The following is a 26,730-nucleotide window of genomic DNA, read 5'->3' on the forward strand; positions in this document are numbered from 1 at the left end:
TAAAACCTCTAAACGAAAGCAGCTTAGTACTGTGGTTTGTTCAGGAGTAGTAACTGGGCACAGAATGGAAGGAATCCACCAGGTTAGGAGCTGAACCTGGATCTAGGAGGTAGATAGGGAATCTGGACAGGAGGCACATTCCCAGAAAGCAAAGGGTGCTAAGAAACTCTGCAATACACTGTGGATAGAATTTAGGGTGAATTTTGTTTTTTTTATTTATTTTTTATTTTTTTTAATGTTTATTTATTTTTGAGACTAAGAGAGACAGAGCATGAACAGGGGAGGGGCAGAGAGAGAGGGAGACACAGAATCGGAAGCAGGCTCCAGGCTCTGAGCCTTCAGCCCAGAGCCCGACGCGGGGCTTGAACTCACGGACCACGAGATCGTGACCTGAGCCCAAGTCGGACACTCAACCGACTGAGCCACCCAGGCGCCCCTAGGGTGAATTTTAAAGTGGGGCTAGTTGTTTAAAGCCCAGTTGTTATTAAATTAAAGTGAATGACAGTAATAGACTTGGAATTACCTACTTTTGTGTGCAGAGTTTGAGATCTCCACATTGATAGGATATGAGGTTGTTTCCATGCTTTGAATGGCTGGTAGTACCCTTATCTAATGAGGCTTTGGCCAAGGCAAGAGTTACCACAAACATGTAACACAGAAGGCTGAGAACCTAGAGGGATTCCCTTGCAAAAATTGTTCCCTTGTATTTTTTGACCCTAAGTCATTTGAAGGTGAAGGGAATAAAATAGTGTATGGTGAAACTAGCCTTTCATTTATAAATTCAGGCCATGTACTTACAGGCATTCACTGTATCATAGGCCCTGTTCTAGGCATTGGGGACTCAAAGGTGAATCTGATGCAGTCGCTAGGCCCTCTGGGTTATTATTTTGTATTCGTCTCTTTGAGGGCCGCCTTTATCATACTGGTCTGTGACCTACAGCTTTGTCACCAACTCCTTTAGGATTCTGTTGAGCCTTTCAGATCTTATACTTGGATTTCATATCCAGGCAAATGAGTTTCCTGACTTTACTGACTTCATTTTATTACTAGTCTGGGCTCATACTGTCTCACTGATAAAGGGCTTCATTTGCAAATTTAGCATTTTAAAGAAAGGGTACCGATGGATGACCGAAGGTAGGAATCTCATTCTGCACATATACTCCAGAGTGACAGTTTGGAAATTTTCTGTCCTCCAAACTGGTCATCTGTATGTAGAACGATCTGCAGTCACATCACTACAGCTGGTTCTTAGTGCTGATGATGGAAGGGGGCATTGGAATGGGAAGTACAAACATAATATCAGCACGGGATTTTGGGTATTAAGAAGTTTATATTTCAAAATGGTTGTCTTTTGATCTGGAAATCGATACCGTTTGCCAAGTAAACTAAGGCCCTTCTCTGCAGCTTTCTTGCTCATTCTGGTATGATTCTGACATCTCTCAGACCAGTCCTCCTAAAACAGTGCCACTGAGTTGTACTTCCAGGTAAGCCATGATTTAGGTGTGAGAAGTCATTGCAGTTGTTTTAACAATATGTTGTTTGCTAATATGTTACTTTGAAATAGATGGCTCCATCTATACCAATTTGTAATTAGGTGAACCACACACAGTGTAGATGGTGTTAACAGATTTTAGTCAGTTGGCTTCGACTTGCCTAAGGTGGTTTCTTGACTCTTCTGCTTACTGCTTGCAGTTTCTGCTCTCAGTGTGGTCCCACCAGCTTTGGAGAGCCAGAACATTTTGTTGTCAAGGGATTCCTGATGCCAGCCGCCCACCGTGCCATTCGGCCAGGGTTGTCTGTGCTTGCTTTTGCAAGAACTTTTTACACGGGGCTCGTTCACACAATACCTTGCTTTCCGTGGCCCTCCCCCCTCCCCTTGCAGCCTGGTTCTGCATTTATCCCAGCCTTCTCTTCCTTTTAGATTTTGGGGAAGGAGGAGTTGAGAGGGGGAGAGGATTGGAGAATGGTTTCATCTTTTAAAAATTCATAGCTTAAAAAATCCTTTTCAATTCCTTTTAAATGCTTAGACCTAAGGGAAGTGCAGGAGGTGCCAGAGTTGAACAGCTTTTAGGGACTTTAATGGCTGTGGACTCCATCAGGGACAGCCTCCTCCTGGGTTTGCAGCTGGCCATTTTGTGTGCAGTGTGCAGATTAGGTTTCAGGATTTCACCTTAAAGGTGGAACATAAAGGAAATGTGTGTCAGATTCAGAACCCGGCTTTTGTCATGTCTTTACACAACAGAAAAAAAACTCTTTGGAAACATGTTGACACTTTATTTATTTTACTTTAAAACAGCAGAGTTGTAGAAGTAGGGGGAAAGCCCATCTTTTTAGTTTTAGGAATTCTGAAAATGTAGGTGATTGGATGTTTTTAGATTATAGCTTGGTTTGCACTTGGGCTGGCTCTTTTGTTTCCTGTAGAATAAAGAGTGCTGAGCTTGGATGATCATAAATATGTGATTTTCTTTTATTATTTATCCCAAAGTACAAACTCTGCTGAGGATTGTCTGTATTATAATTCTGTTAATGTGTTTACTTTGTTTCCCCCCCCCCCCGCTGTCTTGGATAGAGCTATCAGATAGACTTTATTCCTTACTATAAATTACTCCAAAACAAATTTACGTAACAATTCAGAATTCAGATAGAAGGCATTATGAAAGTAGATAAAGAATTTAAACAGAATTACTTGCAGTTATCTATCCCTGAAGATTTTATCTATGTTTATCATATGAATTACTTCATGAACTATTTTGCCCTTGTATGTAATGTTATCTGAAGGGTCCATCCATCTTCTCTAAAAATGTGCTTTAACAAGTCTTCTTGAAAGACAGTTTGATCAAGCTGTTTTAATTGCTTCCTCTTCACCCTGTGGATGGATCAAAGTCGTCCTATGCTGTTGCCTGCTTACCTCCCCGCCCCTCCTCTTCATGGACTTTCCTTTTTTCCTTTTCTAGACTATTGTAATTTATCTGTGGAATATCTGTCTAACCTCTGCCTACTCTCTGAGTACCCCAAATAGAACATCTCCAAATCCCGACCTCTCACTTATGCTATTTTCATTTGCCTTTCATTTGCTCAAGGCCATTGTAGTGCTGAGAGCTGAATTGGAACCCAGGAAATCCAATTCTTGTACTTTGGAATAATTGTGAGCCTTTGGGTCATCAGACTCCTCTGACCCTTAGTTTCCTGTCTTAAGATAAAAGGATTGCATTGCCTGAGCTTTAAATTCCTTCCCCAGTCCTTCAAACTTATGTCCAAAATAGAACTCCATCTCCTCTCCCAAATGGTGGTTTTTGTCCCTGTTCTGCAAATGAAGAAACTGAGACCCAGGGAGATTGAATCAGTTGTACAAATCATACAACCCTTGTGTTCAGAATTTAGATATCTGCACTCCCTGGTCTCCAGGTGTTCCTGTTCCTCCAAAACAGGCATTAGAGTGTAACGAGTCGAAAGGTCTTGTGTTACTTGGTGAGGACTCTTGAGAATGAAATTGGTGTGTCATTTGTTAAATCCTTTGTCTTCCCCCAAAGGTTACAGCTTGAATTTTCAGGGCTCTGAACCTTGAGTGGGCTCTGCTGTCACGAGATTGGTTTCTTCAGTCCTGTGTTCACAGATGTGATCATTCCTGATCCGGATCAGTTGACATGAAGGCGTAGGGTCTAATGATAAACAAAAAAGTACCGTCAGGTTTTCCTTTGCAGTGTGATATTTGATACAGCTCTGGTAGTGCCTGGCTGCTTGCTTCTACTACTGCCCTTAATGGTGATTCTTATCAACCAAGTGGATTTTTATCACCAGATTAGGAGTTAAATGCTTTTCTCTGATTGAAGAGAGCATTTTGAGATAAGTTAATGATTCATAGACAACAACACAGGTTTTTAAATGACGTACTTATTATCTGTAGGAGAAAAAAATTACACAAAACAGTTTTTTAGCACAATATAGTTAGCTGTGAGTCCAGTATTGATTTAATAAATAATGATGATAATAAGTATATTGGGAAGGTAACACTTCCATCTTCCATAACAGGAGGTTACCTGTTTTTATAAATAAAGTTTTATTGGAACACAGTCAGACCCATTCATTTGCATATTGTCTGTGACTATTTTTGTGCTGTAATGACAGAATTGAATTGTTGCAACAGAGATCATGTGGCTTGAGAGCCTAAAATATTTATTATTGGCCTTTTATAAAAATATTTGCCACCTCCTGTTTCACAGGAAGAAGCCAATAGAATAATGTTTAAAATTGGAAGAAAAAAATCTAATAGAGGTATTAGCATTTTTTACAGAAATATAATGGAAAGCAGAAGAAATAGCTTAAGATCAAATGATCACCTCTGGGAAGAGTGAATCAGGGATGGGGATGAGTGGAGTCAGGGGAATACTATTTTTTTTTTTAGATTTTTAAGTAATCTCTACACCCAACATACATGTTCTACCAACTAGAGCCAGTCAGATGCTCCAGGAGTGCTACTTTTTCTGTTAAGCTTTAGGTTATTGAATTCTTGAGCTAAGTACTTGTATTACTTTGAAAAAAGTGTGAATGAAGAATACTGAAAATTTTGGTTGGACTAGGACAACAGAAAAAACAGGAAAGGAAAAAGATGGAGCCCATCAATTCAGATGAAGAAGACAGGAGCTCAAAGCCTTTTCTGAGCTTTCCCATTTATTCACTCACTCATTCTGTAGATAATCATTCAGAAGTCAAATATCAACCTTGATACGGCAGAACAGAGTTCCTTCCCAGAGGACACTTAGGCACTTAATAGCCGATGGCACTGCAGACAGGGAAAACGGGAAAAGATGATATCACGGTGATATGGCTACTATAATTTAGTGCTTTTCACAAGATGCTTTCAGGGTTTAGGGAAGTTAGGTTAGACATCCCAGAGAACATGACACCAGAGCTGAGTTTTATAGGATGAGACTGGAGAGGAAGGGCAGTGGAAGGATTTTCCAGATAGGGGCATAGCCTGAACAAAGATCTCAGCAAACAGTGCTGGTTTCAGAACCTGCCAGTGTTCAGTATACTTGGATGAATGGGAGAAAGTAATGTCAGAGCTGGTAGGAGACAAGCCAGGGGCCAGCTTGCCTATGCAGGGCCCTGTGCTTTGAGGAATTTGTATTTTTTTCCTGAGGACACTACAGAGATAGGATCTGATTTTCTTTACGTTTTAGAAAAATGTACGCTTGGTACAATGAGGGGATGGAATGAGAGTAGGGGGCATGAAGAATAAAGGTACTTAAAAGGCTATTTGAAGTACAGAAATGATTTCAAGTACAAAGATAAAGTGGACTGGAGAAGAACCAAGGGATTCGGGAATTTTGAAGGAATTAGGGGAAAGGGCAGGAGTTAAGGATGACCGAATCCAGGGCTGGGTGGCACGTTGTGGGACATTAGCCTCTGATGGTGGGGGACATAGGAACAGGTGCGTATGTGTGTAAAAGTAGTATAGAGTTTGATTTTGAAGGAGTTGTCGGTTTTTTGTGCAATCTGTGGAACACCTATTTGGAACTGGCCAGCATGAGATTGGCAGTGTTCGCTTGGAGGTCAGGAGGAGGGCTTGGGTTTGGAAATGGACAGTGGTCATGGTGTAGAGAGATGAAGTCTGGGAACTGAGTAGAGACCTCAGTAAGCCCTGGGGGTAGTAACAGTGTTGAATCCTGGGGACACTGACAGTTAATAAATAGGACTTACAGTAGGAGAGGCCTAGGGAAGAAGCTGAGCTTTGGAAGCTTGCAATCGGAGGGAAATCAGCTGAGCACGCCCTCCAAGAAACCAGTGAGAATAGGATTTTAAGAGGAGGAAATGGTTCATGGCTTAAAATGCTGCGAGGAAGTTATAATAGAGGTTAAAAATGTCCATTGGATTTGGCTCCTAGGGAGTCATTGCTAAGAGCAACTGTAGGGAAGTAACACGGGAAGAAGAGAAAATACAGGTTTGTGGGGGATTCGTTAGTGTAGTCACTATTTTAGGATTGGGTTGAACCTGTTTCTTTGTTGAGGAGAAAAGAACTGTAGAAAGAGAGAGGTTTAGTGATAGGAGCGGAAAGGATTCTTCCGTTCAGAAAATGTTCATGAAGAGCACCTGTTGTGAGCCTGGTGCTGTTCCAGACTCAGGGTACAGCATGAACGAAACAGAGCTCACACTTGTGTGCATACGTGCACATGTCTCACAGGTAGTATGTTTGTAATCAAGCAGACATACTATAATGTCAAGTAGTAACAAGTGCCAGAAAGAAAACTAAAGTAAGATAGGAGGATAGAGAGTGGGGACAGGGGTAGGGGTATGTTTTCTATGGGGTGGTTAGGGAGGGCATCAATGACCAGGTGACATTTGAGGAGACACCTGAACGAAATGAAGAAAGACTAACTGCAAAGTAACCCAGGGTCTGAGGTGGCTGAGAAGTGGGAGAGGATGGATCCCAAGCATTGATGGAAGAGTTAGTTGTCGAGAGAGCCGTCTTCCTCTGATGCTGGAGGGAAGCGCATAAGGACAAGCAACATCAGTGGCTGCCACATGGCTAATGTTCACCGTGTGACAGACACTAGAGAGTCTCATCCCTTTGAATTCTCCTGAAATCCTCTGAGGTAAGTATTGTCACCATTTTACAGGTGATGAAACCAAACTGGAAGAGGTTTTACCTGGCTAATTGTTATTAGAGCCTGCATTTTCACTGCTTTTTGGCCCTTCACGCTCTGCTGTTGTCCTCCTGTAGGTTGCTCCAAGCCTAGCGACAGACATAGATAAATTTGTGCAGTTTATGGAGGGTGCGAGAGTGGGGAAGTGAGAAACGGAGGGCTGTCTTGCCCATGGGACTCGACCCTCCGTGGTCCAGAATGTAAGGAATCTTGGGAAGAGGTGTTACGACAGGCGTGTGAGGAAGGTGGCATTCCCCAAGACCTCTCTGCCTTTTTCATTAACTCTCCTCGAGCGAGTATTCCCCATGTTCCGTTCCTCTCCTGTCCTTTCTAAAATCCCCACGCTGTAATAGTGTGGGATTGCCTTATTTGTGCCTGTGGTTGTCAAAGTGGTTCTTAGGAACCATTCTCAAGGTTGAGGGTGGGCATAATTAGATGGTAAAAATACATATTCATTGTGGAAACTTCGAGGTTTATCTGATTTTTTTAAAGTTTATTTATTTATTTGGAGAGAGACAGAAACAGTGCGAGTGGGGGAGGGGCAGACAGCGAGGGAGACAGAGAATCCCTAGCAGGCTCCGTGCTGTTGGCGCAGAGTGTGACACGAGGCTCGAACGCACGAAACCTTAGGATCATGATCTGAGCCGAGACCAAGAGTTGGATGCTTAACCAACTGAGCCACCCAGGTGCTCCGAGGCTTATCTGATTTTTAAAGTTGCTTCCCATGTACTCTTTGCCCCAAAGGGCCTGATAATAGTTTGGGGGCTGGGAGCCTGTGAACAGCAAAGGTCCTTGTCCTTCCTGCCATCAGGTGTGCCTTCTGCCGTCCTGGTGAATATAAAGGACTGTGGTAGCTGTCTGCTATATGTGCACTTGTCTGTGTTTGTGAAAACGCATGCTCTTGAAATGAAATAGACCCCTTGTCTGAGCACGGATTGTTAGGATGGCAGAATTCTCAAGGTATATACAGTAAATGTAAATAATTTCTGAATGAATAGTGGAATAGCATGTACCTGATGTTTTATTTTTTTTTTAAGTGTCTGTAACTCAGCACTGAGGAACTTGGAAATGGCACAGGCACTGTTGCAGGATTTCTGAACTGGAGAGAGAGAGAGAGAAATAAGAAAAATAAATTTCAAAATGTTACTATTGAAACCTGGCACCGTGTTTTTCTTCATAGAAACGTTGTTAGGTGGGTAAGTGTAAGAGGGAAATGGGAATTTTTATATTGTTTGCTTTTTACATTATTAGCAGCTTATCTTGTGAAGGTAATTAAATCCTACCTTCATACATAAGCACTGAAACACAGTTAGGAGGGCAGGAGGCCTGCCAGTTTTCATACAATTCAGAAGTTATACACATTATTTTTGCCTCTGTTGACAAATTTCCTGGTTTGCCCACACAGTTAGGTGGTTCACAGTATGTCTGTATTATCTTTCTAATTAAGTGGTGGTACCCTGAAGTTAGAAGTTACTTGGTTCTTTATTTGAGCCCAGAGGATCTAGTCACAACTTTTGAGTGATGGCAACATAGCAACGGAAGCAGTAAAACCATGTCTAGTATTGTGGAGAAGTACATGTGTTAGGGTCTATCTGGTTATCCATTCCTGCAACATAAAATTTCGCCTTAGAAAAATACTGCTTAGTTTCGTATTTTTTAAACGTGTGCCATAAAAGGTAAAAAAGTAGAGGTAACTTGAGGGAGTGCTTTGTAAATTAATAGATACTATTTGGAGAAATAAAAGTCAATAAATGCGGGGCGCCTGGGTGGCTTGGTCGGTTAAGCGTCCGACTTCGGCTCAGGTCATGATCTCACGGTCCGTGGGTTCGAGCCCCGCATCGGGCTCTGAGCTGTCAGAGCCTGGAGCCTGTTTCAGATTCTGTGTCTCCCTCTCTCTGTGACCCTCCCCCGTTCATGCTCTGTCTCTCTCTGTCTCAAAAATAAATAAACGTTAAAAAAAATTTTTTTTAAAGTCAATAAATGCTTATTGGACCCCTGCGTGGTTGACGATGTCTGCCATTTTGTGGGGTGGCAGCAGCCTGGTGTGCGGCAATCCATTAGGGTGCTAGAGATAATTTCATGAAGTTTGTCAAAGCTTGCTTTTAGTGAACTAGAGCAGTTATTCTTATAGTAACATCATTCCCACTGGCTTGGATCTCACACACACATCCTTTCTCTCTTTCATAGGATGGGGTGGGGTTATCTATGCAGCATGAATATCACTAAAGGTGCCCCTAGTAATATCTTGCGTGTGAACAAATTGGCAGCGGGGAGATTTGGTTTTACCACCTCTTTTCCTACAAGATTTCACTTTGCTGGGTAATCAAATTCAAGCCATACTTCCCTAGACTTTCCTGCTTGTGCTCATCTGCCTTCTCTGATGTTCTCAGGTCCTATGATGATGCAGGCCCATGGGGTGGTGGGCCTGTGATCTTTATGGCCCTCTCCAGTGCCCAGGCTCCGCTGTGATAGATGTGTTCACACTTCCTACCTCCTCCTTGAGCTTCCTCTATGGCCCAGGTTTATTTCCTACAGGCTTATTTCTTGGGATGTATTCCTTAAAGTGGAATCGGCAGATAAAAGGACTCAACAGTTTATAGATTTAGTGGCACATTGCCTGAGTGCTCTTCAGAAAGCTTGAAGCAATTAGGCAAGTGCCATTAGCAATGATAAGTTGGACCTGTTTTCCACCATGTTCCTGGCAGTGCTGTGGCCTTGCTTCTGTAAGCATGCCAGTTTATGGTACTTAATCGGAAATTGTGTTTTTTGTGATGGCTCTACTGCATTATACTTATTTTTTAGATATTAAAAAATAAATTTTATCATCATTGGTGGGGTTTTCTGTGTTTTTTAAATGATCTTCATTTTGTTGGGTAGAATTTTGAGTATGTGTCCGGTTATTGATACTATCCTTTTTTTTTACTAGCTGGAATTTGTTTTTCCAACTTCTCTCTTCATTTCAGAACGTGTAGCCACTTGTAATGGCTCAGAAGTTTGGTTTTCTAGGGCCTGATAGTTTGAAGTTGACAGATAAAGGAGATAAACTTGTACTAACATAATTTACTTAGAATTGGCTTTATTCTGTTTAAGATTAGGGGTAAAATTATTTTAACTGTCCCGATTCAGAGCGCTCACTATTTCGCTGGAGTTTATGATGTTCTTTTCCTTTCTTTTCTTTTATTATTTTATTTTATTTATCTTTTAATTCACACCCAAGTTAGTTAGCATGTAGTGCAACAATGATTTCAGGAGTAGATTCCTTAATTCCCCTTACCCATTTAGCCCATCCCCCCCAACCCCTCTGCAACCCTCTGTTCTCTGTATTTAAGAGTCTCTTATATTTTGTCCCCCTCCCTGTTATTATATTATTTTTGCCTCCCTTCCCTTATGTTCATCTGTTTTGTATCTTAAATTCCTCATATGAGTGAAGTCCTATGATATTTGTCTTTCTCTGACTAATTTCGCTTAGCATAATACCTTCTAGTTCCAGCCACGTAATTACAAATGGCAAGATTTCATTCTTTATGATTGCCGAGTAATACTCCATTGTATATGTATACCACACCTTCTTTATCCATGTGTCCATCAAAGGACATTTGGGCTCTTTCCATACTTTGACTATTGTCAGTAGGGCTGCTATAAACATTGGGGTGCATGTGCCCCTTCAAAACAGCACACCTGTAGTACCTAGTAGTGCAATTGCTGGGTTGTAGGGTAGTTCTATTTTTAATTCTTTGAGGAACCTCCATACTGTTTTCCAGAGTGGCTGCACCAGTTTGCATTCCCACCAGCAGTGCAAAAGAGATCTCTTTCTCCGCATCGTCATCAGCATCTGTTGTTGTCTGAGTTGTTAACGTTAGCCATTCTGACAGTGTGAGGTGGTATCTCATTGTGGTTTTGATTTGTATTTCCCTGATGATGAGTGACGTTGAGCATTTTTTCATGTGTCGGTTGGCCATCTGGATGTCTTCTTTGGAGAAGTGTCTCTTCATGTCTTTTGCCCATTTCTTCACTGGATTATTTGTTTTTTTGGGTGTTGAGTTTGATAAGTTCTTTGTAGATTTTGGATACTAACCCTTTATCTGATATGTCATTTGCAAATATCTTCTCCCATTCTGTCGGTCACCTTTTAGTTTTGCTGATTGTTTCCTTTGCTATGCAGAGGCTTTTTATCTTGATGAGGTCCCAGTAGTTCATTTTTGCTTTTGTTTCCCTTGCCTCTGGAGACATGTTGAGTAAGAAGTTGCTGTGGCCGAGATGAAAGAGGTTTTTGCCTGCTTCTCCTCTAGGGTTTTGATGGCTTCCTGTCTTACATTGAGGTCTTTCATCCATTTTGACTTCTTTTGTGTGTATGGTGTAAGAAAGTGGTCCAGGTTCATTCTTCTGCATGTCACTGTCCAGTTTTCCCAGCACCACTTGCTGAAGAGACTGTCTTTATTCCATTGGATATTCTTTCCTGCTTTGTCAAAGATTAGTTGGCCATACGTTTGTGGGTCCATTTCTGGGTTCTCTATTCTGTTCCATTGATCTGAGGGTCTGTTCTTGTGCCAGTACCATACTGTCTTGATGATTCCAGCTTTGTAATACAGCTTCCAGTCTGGGATTGTGATACCTCCAGCTTTGGTTTTCTTTTTCAAGATTGTGTTGACTATTTGGGGTCTTTTCTGGTTCCACACAAATTTTAGGATTGTTTGTTCTAGCTCTGTGAAGAATGTTTGTGTTATTTTTGATATGGGTTGTGGAGTTTACGGTTTTCTTGAAGTGAATACTTGTTCCATCATCGTTTACTAACTTGACCTTCCCTTTTCTTGATTTGGCCAATTCTTTCTGCCCTCCTTCTTTTTCCCCTGATTCTGCCCACTTTGCAGCTTGTTAGCAACTTAGATGCTATGCTCATGAGCTTTTTATAGTTCTTCTTACAGAAAACCCCTCTGACTCTTGGAGGAAAAAAACCTAAGTGGACAGACACACACATCACATTCATCTGGATATAAGAAATAATTATGAACATAAGGATAATTATGTGCCTCTGGAATTGTTTCCTGAGGGAGCAGTGTTCTCTAGCTCTGTGAGATGTCCAGGAAATCAAAGTACAAAGTAAACATGAGGCGGTGTCTACATCCGGGCTAGAACTGGAAGCTGAGATTCTAGGATCCCTCCCTTGTTTGTATATGAGGAAGGTGAGTGCTTTAGACTTGGGCCAGTCTATTTAGTGATTCAGGCAGCCCCAAATTTCGGGTTTCTTCAGGTTCTTTGTGGTTCCCACAAGGCCCCAATGCACTTCTCGACCTCCAGAGCCAAATTGCTGGGCTCTTATTGCTGTGGTGCTCAAAAGTCACTTACGAGAAAAAGTTCAGTGTCATCATGGGCATCATGGGCACACTCGGTGGAGATGGGGGCTTAAATCTGGGTACAGTAGAATCAGTCATTTAAAATCATACTAAATGTTGGAATGAAACTTATTTTGTCAAGTAATGTATGCACACGGTTTAAAATGTCAAATTGGGGGCGCCTGGGTGGCGCAGTCGGTTAAGCGTCCGACTTCAGCCAGGTCACGATCTCGCGGTCCGTGAGTTCGAGCCCCGCGTCAGGCTCTGGGCTGATGGCTCGGAGCCTGGAGCCTGTTTCCGATTCTGTGTCTCCCTCTCTCTCTGCCCCTCCCCCGTTCATGCTCTGTCTCTCTCTGTCCCAAAAATAAATAAAAAACGTTGGAAAAAAAAATTTTTTTTTTAAAATAAAAAAATAAACGAAATGTCAAATTGTATGGGGGGCATGTGATGAAATGCGAGGGTGACCTATCCTGTCTCACACCAGCTTCCCTCTCAGTCCTTCAGGAGAACTACTTTTAACTCTTTTAGCTCTCTCTTTTACTGTGTATATTTTAATTTTTTGATTTATCAGTAGTAGATATGATTTATTGATTTCCTTCCAGAAGAAATGAGGATAGTTTATTTTTACCCCCTCTCCTCCAATCCTCTTGGTATATTTTATGCCATTATGCCTCATAGCATTATTTTATGTCCCTCTTTTAGCTTCTTTTGTAATTTCATATGCTAGCATCTTTTATAACTTATTTTGTCTACAAAGATAGTGTCTTTTTGACTCCACCCATCTGAAGCAATAAATCAGGTAGGCTTAGGACCATACTCTGGGGGCTGGCTGTTGACTGTTGTTACAAGATTGTAAATATTCTGTAGAAGGAAACTCTCTTCTGTATTTTCCTCATGTGTCACAGTTAATCCTGAGATCACCTTAAATGTTTTATTTTGGATTTTACCATAATCTTTGGCTTTTTTATGTTTTACAGAAATAAGTAACTTCCTTCAATAGATGATAATGAAAATACAAAAGAAAGAGAAGCAGGTAAGTGATCACATATTTTTTTTAATTAAAAAAATTTTTTTTATTTGAGAGAGAGAGAGCACAAATAGGGGAGAGGGTTAGCTAGAGAGGGAGAGAGAGAGAATCCCAAGCAGGCCCCACACTCAGCATGGAGCTGGACGTGGGGCTTGGACTCATGAACTGTGAGATCATGACCTTAGCTGAAATCAAGAGTCAGATGCTTAACTGACTGAGCCACCCGGGCACCCCTGTGATCAATTCTTTATAGTTTTTATGTATTCATCATTTTATTTGTTTGGTTAATCTAAAATCTATAAAATTTGTACTCATAATGATGTGTAGAAATTTCCTCCTAGACAAAGTAATAAACTAATTGGAAGGAAGTAAACATCAGCTATTGGGCATTTGGTTTCTTGAAGGGGAGGAGAATTGATAAAAACGTTTATGACCCTGTGTGACCCACCCTGCCAAGATCTTTTCCTTAGTTGGTGCTTCTGTGTTCCAGGTGGTTCCATATTCAAAGGAACCCAGAGACTCCAACCAGTGTGGTTCAGGGAGGTGAGAGGGGGGACCTCCCTCCGTCTCTTGGAAACATGCTACCTCTGATGGGCTATTTTGCTTTTACAGAATTGGAAGATAGCCTGGTAACTGGGAGTATCTGACCCCTGCCCTTCACAGAGACCGTGTGAAGAGGTTGGGTGGGATCAGCCACTTTGCTCTCTGCTGCTAGGGAGCACCGACTAGTTAGATACAGGGTGACCTAGGGATATGGTTACAAGGATTATTCTCTGTTCTCTCCCAGTGGATAGGTCCTTGTGAAACCAAACCAAAACAAATTGTTTTAGGAAATAATTGACTCATTTGCTGCCAATTCTTAACAGGAAAAGTGGTGACTAAACGCTATCCACACACTGATTTCTTTGTATCCTGGCTCTGTAGCGCCATCAGCTGGTAGACAAACACTATAGAGAATGCAGCGCCATCTGAGGAATTTATCCTACTGGTAGACTCAGACATGTGTCAGATGGGTGAACAAAGGTTTTTCCTGCTGCTTTGTTTATAGAAGCAAAAATGGAAAGGAACCTGCATGTCCATCAGAAAGGGGACTATTTAAATCATAGCACATCCATCTAGTAGAATATTAAGACCTCTGTTAAAAAGAACACATTAGTGAAGAGAACCCCAAGCCTTCAAAACTATTATCATTTATGATACACGGGCAGGTTTATATTTCTTAAAACATTCTGCATATTTAATGTTTTAAACATCCTTTAAGGTAAGCTTTTATTTCAGTAAAAACACTTTGTGGTTTGTTTTTTTTTTTTTTTTTTTTTTGAGAGATAGAGCATGAGTAGGGGAGGGGCAGAGAGAGAGGGAGACACAGAATCTGAAGCAGGCTCCAGGTTCCAAGCTGTCAGCACAGAACCCGACACGAGGCTTGAACCCACGAACCGTGAGATCATGACCTGAGCTGAAGTCGGATGCTTATCCAACTGAGCCACCCAGGTGCCCTTCAGTAAAAATACTCTTTACCGAAATTATACCAACATGAATTCAGGTTTCTTTCTCTTGAGATTTTACTGGTTCATATTAAGACCTTAATGTGTCAGCCAGCTATTACGCAGCTTAGGTTAGATGAGTTTTCACTTAGTAGTGTTGATCAACGGGGTGGAATTCATACTTAAAAGTTGGTATTAGCTGTGATAGGGGAGCAAGTGAATTAAGTGGAGCCACTTCCAGGAGGAATCGATCCTGCTTCTCTCAGGTGCAGGTGATAGGCCATGCTGGTGACTAAACTGTGACTAAACTGGTTGCAGAGCACGAAAATAGAAAATTCCCTTTGTGCCAAAGCAATCCATAGGTACCAGCATTGAGCATGTGCATAGAGACAGAGAGGAGGCCCATGTTCTAGAATGAACTTGGGCTTTGATTCTGGTAGATAGAATTGAAACTAGCTACCACTTTGCTGTGTAACTTTGGACAAGTTCACACCTTTTTTCTATCATTTGAGTGGGAGCAATCATATGTGCCTCACAAGGTATTGAATTAAATGGGATAACTCATCAAGTGTTTGCCATTCAGTGTGTCAGTGGCAAGGAAATCATCCAGTAGAATGAGAAAATTAACCACCAAAGTTTGTCCTTTCCCTTAACCATGTTTTTAAAGTGTTAGAAGTAACAGCAGGGCACCTGGCTGGCTCAGTCAGTTAAGCATCTGACTCTTGATTGCAGCTCGGATCATGATCTTTTGGTTTGTGAGTTCAAGCCCTGCATGTTCCGTGCTGAGAGTGTGGAGCCTGCTTGGATTCTCTGTCTCTCCCCGCCCTTCCCCTGCTCATGCATGCACGTGTGCACTCTCTCTCTCAAAATAAATAAACTTAAAAAAAAAAAAAAGAAGTAACAGCAAATAAAGTGTCCACTCTTTAAAAACCCTCATTCCTATAAATTCTTTTTTTCTCTTCTCTGGAGGAAAATGACATGTAAATACATTCTGTTCTTGAAAATTACTCATTTCCTTGTCCAAAATTTTATCAAGGTAAATTAAACCGAGATGAAAGATTTTGTAAGTTAATCAAAACTTGGTAATAAATAATCATACTACTGTTTAACCAGAAAGGACATAGCAAGAGTAGTGTGCCAAGAACAAAGGGTTTAGAGATTGACTGTACTGCCTAAAGAAGTGTTGCAAGAAAAATAGACTTTTATAATAAAACATTTAAGAATGAGTCATCAGGGGCTATAGTCTTTTATCTATATCAAAAAATAAACTTTTTTTCCTAAGAAATCTATATATATATTTTAATCCCTAAAAAGACTAAGCAGTATTATGCAGAAAAACATCTTGCAAGAGGAATAAAATGTGAATTCTAATCATTGAAAACTTGTAGCACTACTGACGCATAGTGCAGCTAGAAGTACTTCTGTGTGTGTGTGTGTGTGTGTGTGTGTGTTTTAAGTTTATTTATTTATTTTGAGAGAGACAGAGAAAGTGAATGAGTTGGGGAGGGACAGAGAGAGAGGGAGAGAATTGCAAGCAGGCTCCGCACTGTCAGCACAGAGCACGGTGTGGGGCTTGAACCCACAAATCGTGAGATCATGACCTGAACCAAAAGCAAGAGTTGGATGTTTAATCAAAACTGAGCCACTCAGGCACTCCTAAAAGTACTTCTTTGTAAGGGAATAGATCCATTGCTGATGTGAGCAGTGACAAACCTATGGTAAGGAAATACTCATTTGTATGCATCCCAGCTTCCTTGTGTGGTACTGAGAGAAGTACAAAGTATGATAAATAATTATTTGATATAAGATGCAGGTAAGAGGGTTTGGGGGGACACAAATCCAATGTAGAGGAAGGTTTATAAGCATGAACACAATAGGAATAGGTAATACTGTGAATAGGAGTAAAACTTGGAGCTGTGACCAGGAAGTTAACTCAGACTTGCAGTAATTATGGGAGAACCTTCTGTCCACACCCCATGACCTTAGTGCGGAGTACTATTTTGGGTGGTGACCTACGATAAACTAAGATAAAAAGCATGGTGGATTTAGCTGGCCACCAAATTCCCAAAAGTGTTGGTCCTACCTGCTCTTTAGTAGGGGGAGGTGAAGATTTGAATCCCGAGGATGGTGCGTGTAACACTAATAAGAGATCAGCAGATAATGACCCACAGTTCAGAGTAGTGAAAGATAAATAGCACAGTTGATCATATGGATGAATAATTCATTTCTTAGACTTTTCAGTGTCACCCTGCAGAGGGTCTTAAGGGCTAATACTAGTCAGACCTTCCATTTGGTTTGAACATGCCTAAAGAGGGAGTGTTAGTAAATTGCTTAGTAGAACCAGGATTTTAAACAGCCTCACCCTGGAGTCATGTTTCAAAAGGACTTAAAATGGACTGTATCCAAATTCTCCCTCTTCCAAAGAAAGCAATCTGAGCCTTGAATCCTTTTCTCTGTTTTGACATACCTTGACAGACTTTTGTTGTTGTCATAATTTGTTCTGTGTTCTGAAACATACTTGAGAAGCCAGAGTATAGTGACCAGGACGGTAAAAGAACATTGACTTATTTTGGGGCGCCTGGGTGGCTCAGTCGGTTAAGCATCCGACTTCAGCTCAGGTCATGATCTCACGATTCATGGGTCCGAGTCCCGCGTCAGGCTCTGTGTTGACAGCTCAGAGCTTGGAGCCTGCTTCGGATTCTGTGTCTTTCTCTCTCTGCCCCTCCCCTGCTCATGCTCTGTCTCTGTCACTCTCTCAAAAATAAATAAATAAATAAATAAATAAATAAATAAATAAATAAATAAATAAACATTGACTCATTTCATATGAAGTATGAGTATGATGGATGAAACTACGATTATGTAGCCTAAAGAAGGGAAGGTTTAGGGGCTTCTGGCATGCAACTCTTGATCTTAGGGATTGTGAGTTTGAGCCCTCCATTGGTGTAGAGATCACTTAAAAATAAAGTCTTTTTTTTTTTTAAAGGGAAGATTTTTTTTTTTAATATAAGAAATTTATTGTCAAATTGGTTTCCATACAACACCCAGTGCTCATCCCAACAGGTGCCCTCCTCAATACCCATCACCTACCCTCCCCTCCCTCCCACCCCCCATCAACCCTCAGTTTGTTCTCAGTTTTTAAGGGTCTCTTATGCTTTGGCTCTCTCCCACTCTAACCTCTTTTTTTTTTTTTCCTTCCCCTCCCCCATGGGTTCCTGTTAAGTTTCTCAGGATCCACATAAGAGGGAACACATATGGTATCTGTCTTTCTCTGTATGGCTTATTTCACTTAGCATAACATTCTCCAGTTCCATGCACATTGCTACAAAGGGCCATATTTCATTCTTTCTCATTGCCACGTGGTACTCCATTGTGTATATAAACCACAATTTCTTTATCCATTCATCAGTTGATGGACATTTAGGCTCTTTCCATAATTTGGCTATTGTTGAGAGAGTGCTGCTATAAACACTGGGGTACGAGTGCCCCTATGCATCAGTACTTCTGTATCCTTGGGTAAATTCCTCGCAGTGCTATTGCTGAGTCATAGGATAGATCTATTTTTAATTTTTTGAGGGACCTCCACCCTGTTTTCCAGAGCGGCTGCACCAGTTTGCATTCCCACCAACGGTGCAAGAGGGTTCCCATTTCTCCACATCCTCTCCAGCATCTATAGTCTCCTGATTTGTTCATTTTGGCCACTCTGACTGGCATGAGGTGATATCTGAGTGTGGTTTTGATTTGTATTTTAAAAAGGAAGATTTAAAAGCATCCTGTAGAGAAAAGGGATTTAAATGTATCTGTTGCTGAACCTGTGGATGCAAATGGTTACATGGAGAGCATTAACTGGAGGATAGGCCAAGGCACTTATTGTTTCCTCTGCTTATTCCCTGTCAGCATCTAAATTTAATAATCTACCTGCCCCCAGTTTTTGTTACTGCCTGGAATTAACAAGGTTTAGATTGACTTTGCAGATCTGGAGAATTCAGATTTCTAATACTCTTGGAACATCATAAGAGAAAAACCCCCCTCCCCCCCAGTTTTAAATGCGAAAATATGATAATAGAGTTGGGGACTAGAAATGACAGATTCTGGGATTTTGGTGAGAGACAGTTGGCAAACCTGTCCACCACTCTTCAGTCCTTAACTTACCAGCTTCTCCACAGCATGCAATGCCTATAATCATTGTGTCTTCAAGTGCTCTCATCTTCTGGCTTCTGTGACACTCACACTTTCTTTTCCCCACCACATCACTGACCTGATTGCCCCCTCTCACCCTCTCTCTAGGTTCCTCCTCTGGGGGCCCTTAAACATCAGTGTTTGTCAGGTTTTGGTCCTGTTCTTTTTCTTTGTCCATTCATTCTTCCTGGGTAGTCTCATTCATTCTTATAAAAATGACTCTTGGAAAGTATACCTGAGAGCCTCCTGGACACCACTCCCTGCATTATCATCAGATGCCTGAAACTGATCTTTCCTCCTCCTGGTGCTGACCAGCTGTGACTACATGTGGAGCCACGTCAGGGTCAGAATGCCTGCTTTATCACCCAGAGCACAGGACTCCTGGGTGAAGAGAGATGGAATATTCTAAATGGAGGAGGAAACAGGACACACACACACACAGTTGGACTTTGTTCCTGGGTCTTGCTCACCCAGCAAAGCTCTGTTTGCCAGATGACTGAGCCCAGCACAATGGCAGTGTAATAAAGGCGAGGATATGTGGGGTTTTCGCCGGTAGTGTATCCCACAGTCAGGTAACCATAGGGAATATTCTTTCAGAAGACAGTGAAGGTGAAAGAGTAAGGCACTCCTCTTTTTTTTTTTTTTTTTTTTTTTGCACTCCTCATTTTAATTGGAAAATAACAATTGCCACCTGAAATGTCTGCACACCAACTCATTCATAATAGTAGCAGTTCTTTGTAGTTTTATTTTTATTGTTTGGACTTTAAAAGTCACAAGGTCTCAAATTTAGATAAGCTTTTCTATTCATTTTTATGTTTAGCTAATTTCTTGATATTAATTAAGTCTGAACATAGAACATTGTCCCCTTCCTACTGGAGAAGATGGAAGAGCTTGAGGCAGGCAACAGCAGCAGCTGGCTGGGCCGTACTCACCATCAGGTTCAAGGTGCATATGGAGGGCGTGCAGGGGGCCTTCGGGCTTGAGTGCAAAGAGCACTGTCTTTGTCCAGCACTCAGTCAAATGTGGTCACAGTGCCAGCGCCTCCCATATTCTGCCTTTGATTCCTGAATCGTGGTAATTTGGAGGAGTGTAAATTTTCTGGCAAAACAGCCTTTCCTGTTCATTATTAAAGTATTTAAAATTTTTCTATTATATACCTGTGAAAATATTTTGGGGCGCCTGGGTGGCTCAGTCAGTTGAGTGTCCCACTTCGGATCAGGTCATGATCTCTTGGTTCCTGAGTTCAAGCCCCGTGTCGGGCTCAGAGCCTGGAGCCTGCTTCAGATTCTGTGTCTCCCTGTGTCTCTGCTCCTTCCCCGCTCATGCTTGCTCTCTCTCTCTCTTTCTCTCTCTCAAAAATAAACATAACAATTTTTAAAAGATATTTTTATTACAAGTATTGTGAAAGTAATATCCTTGTTACTGTTTAGAAAAATTAAGCAACCAAATTTCCACAGCCTTAAATGAATACTATTCACTTTTTGTTGATTTTCTTCCATTCGTTCTTCTATACACAGGAATTTGTTGTTTTCATTTTGTTTACATGCACAATTTTGTAGACTTCTCCTTTGTTTTTCAAATTGAAAACACTCATTTCATCCAGTAATCATATGATTGAGATTTACTGTAAGCCACAAAGATAGTGGGGAATCCACAGTCACTGCCTCATGATGCTTACATTCTAGTTATGGGAGACAGAAACAAAAACTCTCAGGAAAGAAAAAAAGAAGGGAATGTTACCTATAGTCTTGTCACCCAGACATAATGATGGTTAATATCTGATACGTGTCCTAAATTTATTTTTAAAAACTGGTGTTGATAAATAGCGTTTTTAAAAAATAAACCAGAGAGGGCGCCTGGATGGCTCATTCGGTTGAGAGTCCGACCTTGGCTCAGGTCATGATCTCACGGTTCATGGGTTTGAGCCCCACATAGGCTTTGTGCTGTCAGCAAAGAGTCTGCTTCAAATTCTCTGTCCCCCTCTCTCTCTGCCCCTTCCTGCTTGTGTGCTCTCTCTCTCTCTTAAAAAAAATTTTTTTTTAAACAATAAAAATGGGATTAGATCATAGATTTTTTTTTTTTGCCCACTTTCCAACATGTTGTGGACTTTTTTTTATGTCAACTAAAACTTTGTAATTAATAATATATAATACAATAATGTCACAATGGCTGTATAATACTGTTCCATATAATGGATATGCTATTAATTTAAACATTTTACTAAAGATTGACCAATAGGTTATTTATAGTTTTTTCCTTTATTAAAAATTCTGCATCAGATATTCTGTCTTTGGAGTACCTAAATATTTCCTTAATTTATGTTGTAAAAGAGAAATTGCTCAGTTTAAAAGCATATCCATAATTAAAATTTTAATATTGTTAACACATGCCCCTGCAAAAAAGGCTTTTTAATACTTGATGCAGCTGTCAGCAACATATGAGCGGACCATTTTCGTTATCTTCTTATATTGGACTTTTAAAAACTGAGATGTAATTCACATACTGTAAATTCTACTATACTTTTAAATTGTGCAACTCACTGGTTTTTAGTGTAGTCCCAAGATTGTGGAAAGATCACCACTATTTGATGCCAGAACATTTTTATCACCCCCAGAAGAAACCATATGCATGTTAGCAGACACTCCTCATTTCCTCTTCCCCCAGGCCCTAGCAACCACTAATTTACTTCTTGTCTCTGTGGATATGCCTATTCTGGGCATTTCATATAAATGGAATTGTACAATATGTAGTCTTTTGTACCTGGCTTCTTTCACTTAGCATAATGTTTTCAAGGTCTATCTGTGTTGTACCATGGATGATTTTCTTAATTAAAGTCTATTTTGACTTTCAAGTACTTCAGTGATTCTTGGGGAAATAACTCAGGTTTGTCCTTAAATCTGTTTGGGAACCATTGACCTACGCCATAATATCTCCATTGGTTCTTAAATCCTTTACAGTTGACCCAAATCTAGTTTATCTGGATTCATATGTTTAAGTGTCTTTTCCAGGAATATCCTAGGTTGCTAATTTTGAATCAGCAAAGTGGGTTTTATTGCTAACGGTGTGGTTTATGAGCTAGCATTGTTGGATGTCTTTTTTTTATCAGTTTTCCTCTCCATTTCATCTTATGTTCTAGGTGCTTATCTCTATTTAGTAAATTGTCAATATAATGTAAATTATTGGTGGTGTCGTGGTCCATCATCTCCAATCCATTCCCTTTGGGGCCATTTTTGAAGTGGTGATTTAATGTCCTTCTTGGTAGAAACTGAAACAATTTATTAAGGCTCTTTGTCTTTTCTCCACTGACCTTGAGACAAATGAAAAATATTTTTTGTCATATTTTTTAAATTCTCAACAGACATCTTTTCCAAGCCCCCAACAAGGTGCCTTGAAAAATAAAAATATTCCTGGTGTATTATTGACTTTGGAGATTATAATTTTATATTTTTTTAATACTGATAATCTGTCTTTTGGGATACTTCTAACTTTTTGGAAACATTGACTTAATTGTGCTGCATTTCTTGGGACTCCCTACTTCCTATAGGATGTCCAGCTCTGCCACTCCCTGGAATATAACCTTTAGACAAGTTGCTTCATCTCTCTGACCCAATTATCTTATCTATAAAATGAGGGGTAGAGTAGATGACTATTTGTGATTCCTCAGAGTGGAATTGCTGCAATGACAGGTATTTGCATGTTTATGTTTCTAAAGAACTACCTGAACTTTTCCCCAACTGGTTGTATAGGTCTTTATATTTAACATTTCTCACCAAGTCTAATCATACTGGTCTGGTGGCCTAGCAGTCATTAATGGTTTCTGGGGATGTAGGTCATAAAATGCTCAGTGAAATGAGTGTGAGCTTTTGGGCAGAAGGTCCAGGTCCAAGTTCCTCCACTTACTAGGTATATGTGTGTGAGTACCTCATCTAACATCAGTAATCTTCTGTTTCTTCGTACACAAAATAGGTGTCTTTACACTAACCTTTTAGGATTTTTGTAAAGATGGGAGATATCATGGAGCATGCTTTGCATAATTCCAGGTAGATCCTTATGATTTGTGTCCCATAAATGTTAGCTGTTGCTATTGTTCTTGACTAATGATTGAGTGTCCAGTTTCTACAACCTATCTCCATCCGCCTCAGCTTTGGAGGGCCCTAGCCTTCAAAAGATAGACCTTGAGATGAGGTATGAGTTGAAAAGAGTGTCCCACTTTTATCTACAGAGTGTTGCCTTGGTGGAATTAGGACTTTAATGTGTTGTCTTTGAAAACCTCTTTAATAAACTAACCTGTATCTCTTGCTTTTTTAGTGTGTCCACCCTTGCATGTGAAGCAAATACTTGTGTCCTGAGGGTCAGGTGTCCCTGGCACAGAATTCAGTAACATCCCAGGGACGGCAGTGTACTCTTAAGATCTGAGCTTTAATTAGGTGCCTATTATGCACCTCTGAGGTTCTTGTTGCCTTGTTTTTTCTTTTTCTCTTCTTTTTTTTCCTTTTTATTGTGGTAAAAAAAAATATAACCATCTACATGTAAAAAAAGTTACCATCTTGAGCACTTTCTTGTATTTGATTTTAAATTCCTTTTAAGTTTGCTTAGCTTCTCCTTTTTCCAAGCCATCCTAAGAACTGAATCAGCAGTGAGGTAGTCAAACTGAATTTTCTTTTTTCTTTTCTTTTCTTTTCTTTTCTTTTCTTTTCTTTTCTTTTCTTTTCTTTTCTTTTCTTTTCTTTTCTTTCATAGTGAATGCTGCCAGAATGACCAGTTCTTTCTGGATTTAGGCTTGTTTATGAGGCTGGACTTTATTTATGATAAAGATACAAAAAAATTCTTCTTTTCTTTCATCTTTTTCTCCTGAGATTCTCAGTGTTATGTTTGGGAGTATTGGCCTAGGGTAGGGAGCTGGAAGGCACAGAAGGGGGACTATGCAGCTGAATTTTGCACTCCATCACTCCTAGGGTGGGCCAGGAAGTCTGAGCACAGATTGGGTAACCAGAACACTGGAAGGAAGCCACGCCACCTAGGCAAGTGTCTGTGCCCTTCAGCACACGCCAGGCCTCTTGTTAAGGGAGCAGACTATTCACAAATGGTGCTGTTCCTAAGCCATCATGCAAAGATGATGGTAGTTGGCTTCCTGGAAAGCCTGCTTGTCCCTCCCAGGCTCTCCTTGAGTTATTTCTTTGTTCCTGATTCAGAGGGGTGCTGTTCCTGAAACCAGCACCCACAGTATCAGATTATTGCCAGCCTTAGCTTGGTTACGAAATGACAGATGTACTGTGATACCAGACCTGAAAGTATGAGATGTGACTTCTACTTCCAAAGGGATGTTTCCTGAAAGTGGTCACCTCGGGGAAGCTGTACCTTTAATGGTGCTCAAAAACAGCTTCAGAACTTCCTTTTTTAGGAAGATGCCTTCAGCATCTGTGACACATTCTTTCTTAATGGCATCTATCATAATAAAGCTTTCCCCTGTAGGGGCAGTTGTTTTTTTGTAAGTGGCCAAAGGTTATTTGGTGCTGAGTCTGGAGGCTTAGATGATCATGCAGAGGAACAGCACCTTTAGTTAAAAGTAAAAGATGTAGTTTTAGAATTTTTAAAAAATTTAAAAAATGTTTTTTATTCATTTTTGAGAGAGAGAGAGAGAGAGAGAGAGAGAGACATACAACGAGCAGGGAAGGGGCAGAGAAAGAAGGAGACACAGAATCTGAAGCAGGCTCCAGGCTCTGAGCTGTCAGCGCAGAGCCCAACATGGGGCTCGATGTCATGAGCCATGAGATCATGACCTGAGCCAAAGTCTGACGCTTAACCGACTGAGCCACCCAGGTACCCCTGAAAGATGTAGTTTTCTTGTTGAAAGTCAAACCAGCTGATTGTTGGTGCTGCCTGAAGATACATGAGAGCAAAGATGTGGGGAGATAAAGCAGCACACTGAGATTGTCCCTGCATCCTTGTCATCCAGTGATGCCACTTGTATTTAGGAGCATATTTGAACAGAACTTTTGTGTATCAGCATGAGAAATGCCATTCTGGGTAAGAACTGTGTGCCTAGGATCTAGAGGTATTTTGTGGGGACACCACTGTTGTCGCCTGTACTAGACATGGGGCTCAGATTTTAGCACATAACAACTCCTTGAGAGTTGTTTTTTCACATGCAATTTTTGTATATGGTAACAGTGGCTTGGTGCAGAGGCAGACACAAAGTATGTCCTGGTTGCCACTGTCTCCCCAAGACCTGGCACGTGAGGAGCTAGCACGTGATAGGAATTCAGTAAACGTTGAACAGATCCATAGATTCAAACTTCATAATGCTCTTTCGTATGAAGCATGCATTGGGAAACTAACAAGCTCGTTTCTCTCTCTTTCACAGTTGTCAAGTTTAAAAGTTCTGAATCACTCTCCAATGTCTGATGCCTCTGTCAATTTTGACTACAAATCCCCCTCCCCGTTTGACCATGGCACTGATCAGGAAGAGAAGATCGAAGATGTTGCCAGTCACTGTCTGCCTCAGAAGGACCTGTATGCTGCTGAAGAGGAAGCTGAGACCCTTTTTCCTAGGAAAATGACATCCCATAACGGGATGGAGGACAGTGGAGGAGGAGGCACCGGAGTAAAGAAGAAAAGGAAGAAAAAGGACCCGGGAGAGCAAGAGGGGGCAGCGAAGGGAAGCAAGGACAGGGAGCCCAAGCCAAAGAGGAAGCGAGAGCCTAGAGAGCCAAAGGAAGCCCGGAAGGCCAAGGAGCCCAAGAGGGCCAAGGAGCCCAAGGAGCCCAAGCAGAAGGATGGAGTCAAGAAAGCACGGAAGCCCCGGGAGGCCTCGGGTACCAAGGAGGCCAAAGAGAAGAGGAGTGGCGTGGACTCTGCAGCCAGGACGAAGTCCAAGAAAGCCAGGTGCGTGTCCCTTTCTGCCCGCTTGGAGCACTTGGCTCTGCCTGCACACAAAGGTTTGCTTTGGGCCTTCCTCTAGCCCTCAGACATAACTTTACCACTGTCATCCAAAATGAGCTACTCTCCCCTCCTAAGACAGAAAGATAACCTTAATACTGGCCCTGCAATTTCTGGCCATTCCTTTTGGATTAAGAAGAATTAAAATACTGTCACACACAAAGGGTGTAAGGGAAGGGACGTCAGAGGTACGACACAGGGCTGGCAGCGGTTTGGGGGATGGGAGCAGTGTGGAGTGGCAGAGGGGCAGCTGTTGGAGGTGCCCGGACCTGGGAATTTGTGTGCGGGCAGTCCGGGAGAGCTGTGCACAGACAGGGAACACCTGCTCAGCCTCCTGCAGCCACAAGCTCTCCAGTGTGGGACTGCTCCTGGTCCATTTCTCTCCCTCTGTGTCTAACACAGTGCCTGACGTGTCAACAGGTGCTTGGGAAATGAGGAGTGAAAGAGACTAGTGGAGACCACAGTGACTGTAGAGAGATCGGAAGGTGTGGATGCGCATTCACTGCAGGGTGGGTGGTAAGGGTCCTGGTTAGAGATCCCATCAGGATCCAGATGTACTCTTCACTCCGTATTGGTCACCTGTATACAAATGGAATGGTTTTCATTTTGTCTCTTTCTAAATTCTTTGTGGAGAACATTATATTTAAGCTTTCTGAGGAAATGTGAAACAAAAAATACATAATCTCTATATACTTAAAAGGAATTTAAGTTTCTAAAACCTAAGTGCAGTGGCAGGATGTAGACCAGGAGCACCCATAAAGGCACAGAGACTGGTATGAACACTCACATAAAGTATTTAGACCATCAGACCCGTGTGGGGTCAGGCATTTAGGAAGTAAGCTTTAAAGAGAAGAAAGCATTTTGGGTGATTTGTGCTGCGACAAGGAATTTACTATATGGTTCAGTTCATTTTCAGAAGGACAGTTTGTTGGGAGCAGATGGATAATTTCATAATCCAAGTGCAAACTGCCTTATAATATTCATTCCCTTCTGCCCCACAGGGGGTTTTATCTTTTGTCCCTCGGAAAGGCTTGTGGGGGATCCTGGGAATGTAGTTTACAGACAGTGGACCTAAAGTACCTTACAGAAGGTCAAGAGAGGCATGTAAAAATCAGGATTCTCACAAA

General features: G+C 41.3%; 1 protein-coding gene across 7 annotated transcripts in view; it reads left to right on the forward strand.

Moving 5' to 3' along the window:
• Positions 1-26,730, forward strand: part of CHD6 (chromodomain helicase DNA binding protein 6) — a 205,853-nt gene that overhangs the window by 43,509 nt on the left and 135,614 nt on the right. For 6 of the 7 annotated variants that reach the window (XM_042930946.1, XM_042930951.1, XM_042930952.1 and 3 more), the window contains exons 2-3: positions 12,952-13,007; positions 25,029-25,549. In XM_042930946.1, the coding sequence (XP_042786880.1) occupies positions 12,975-13,007; positions 25,029-25,549 (554 nt within the window). In that variant the 5' untranslated portion in view covers positions 12,952-12,974. Of the gene's footprint in view, positions 1-11,799; positions 11,825-12,951; positions 13,008-25,028; positions 25,550-26,730 lie in introns of those variants that run through there. The other variant, XM_042930949.1, reaches the window with a different exon arrangement.

This window comes from Panthera leo, chromosome A3, assembly GCF_018350215.1.
Source record: "Panthera leo isolate Ple1 chromosome A3, P.leo_Ple1_pat1.1, whole genome shotgun sequence".
Classification (NCBI taxonomy): domain Eukaryota; kingdom Metazoa; phylum Chordata; class Mammalia; order Carnivora; family Felidae; genus Panthera; species Panthera leo.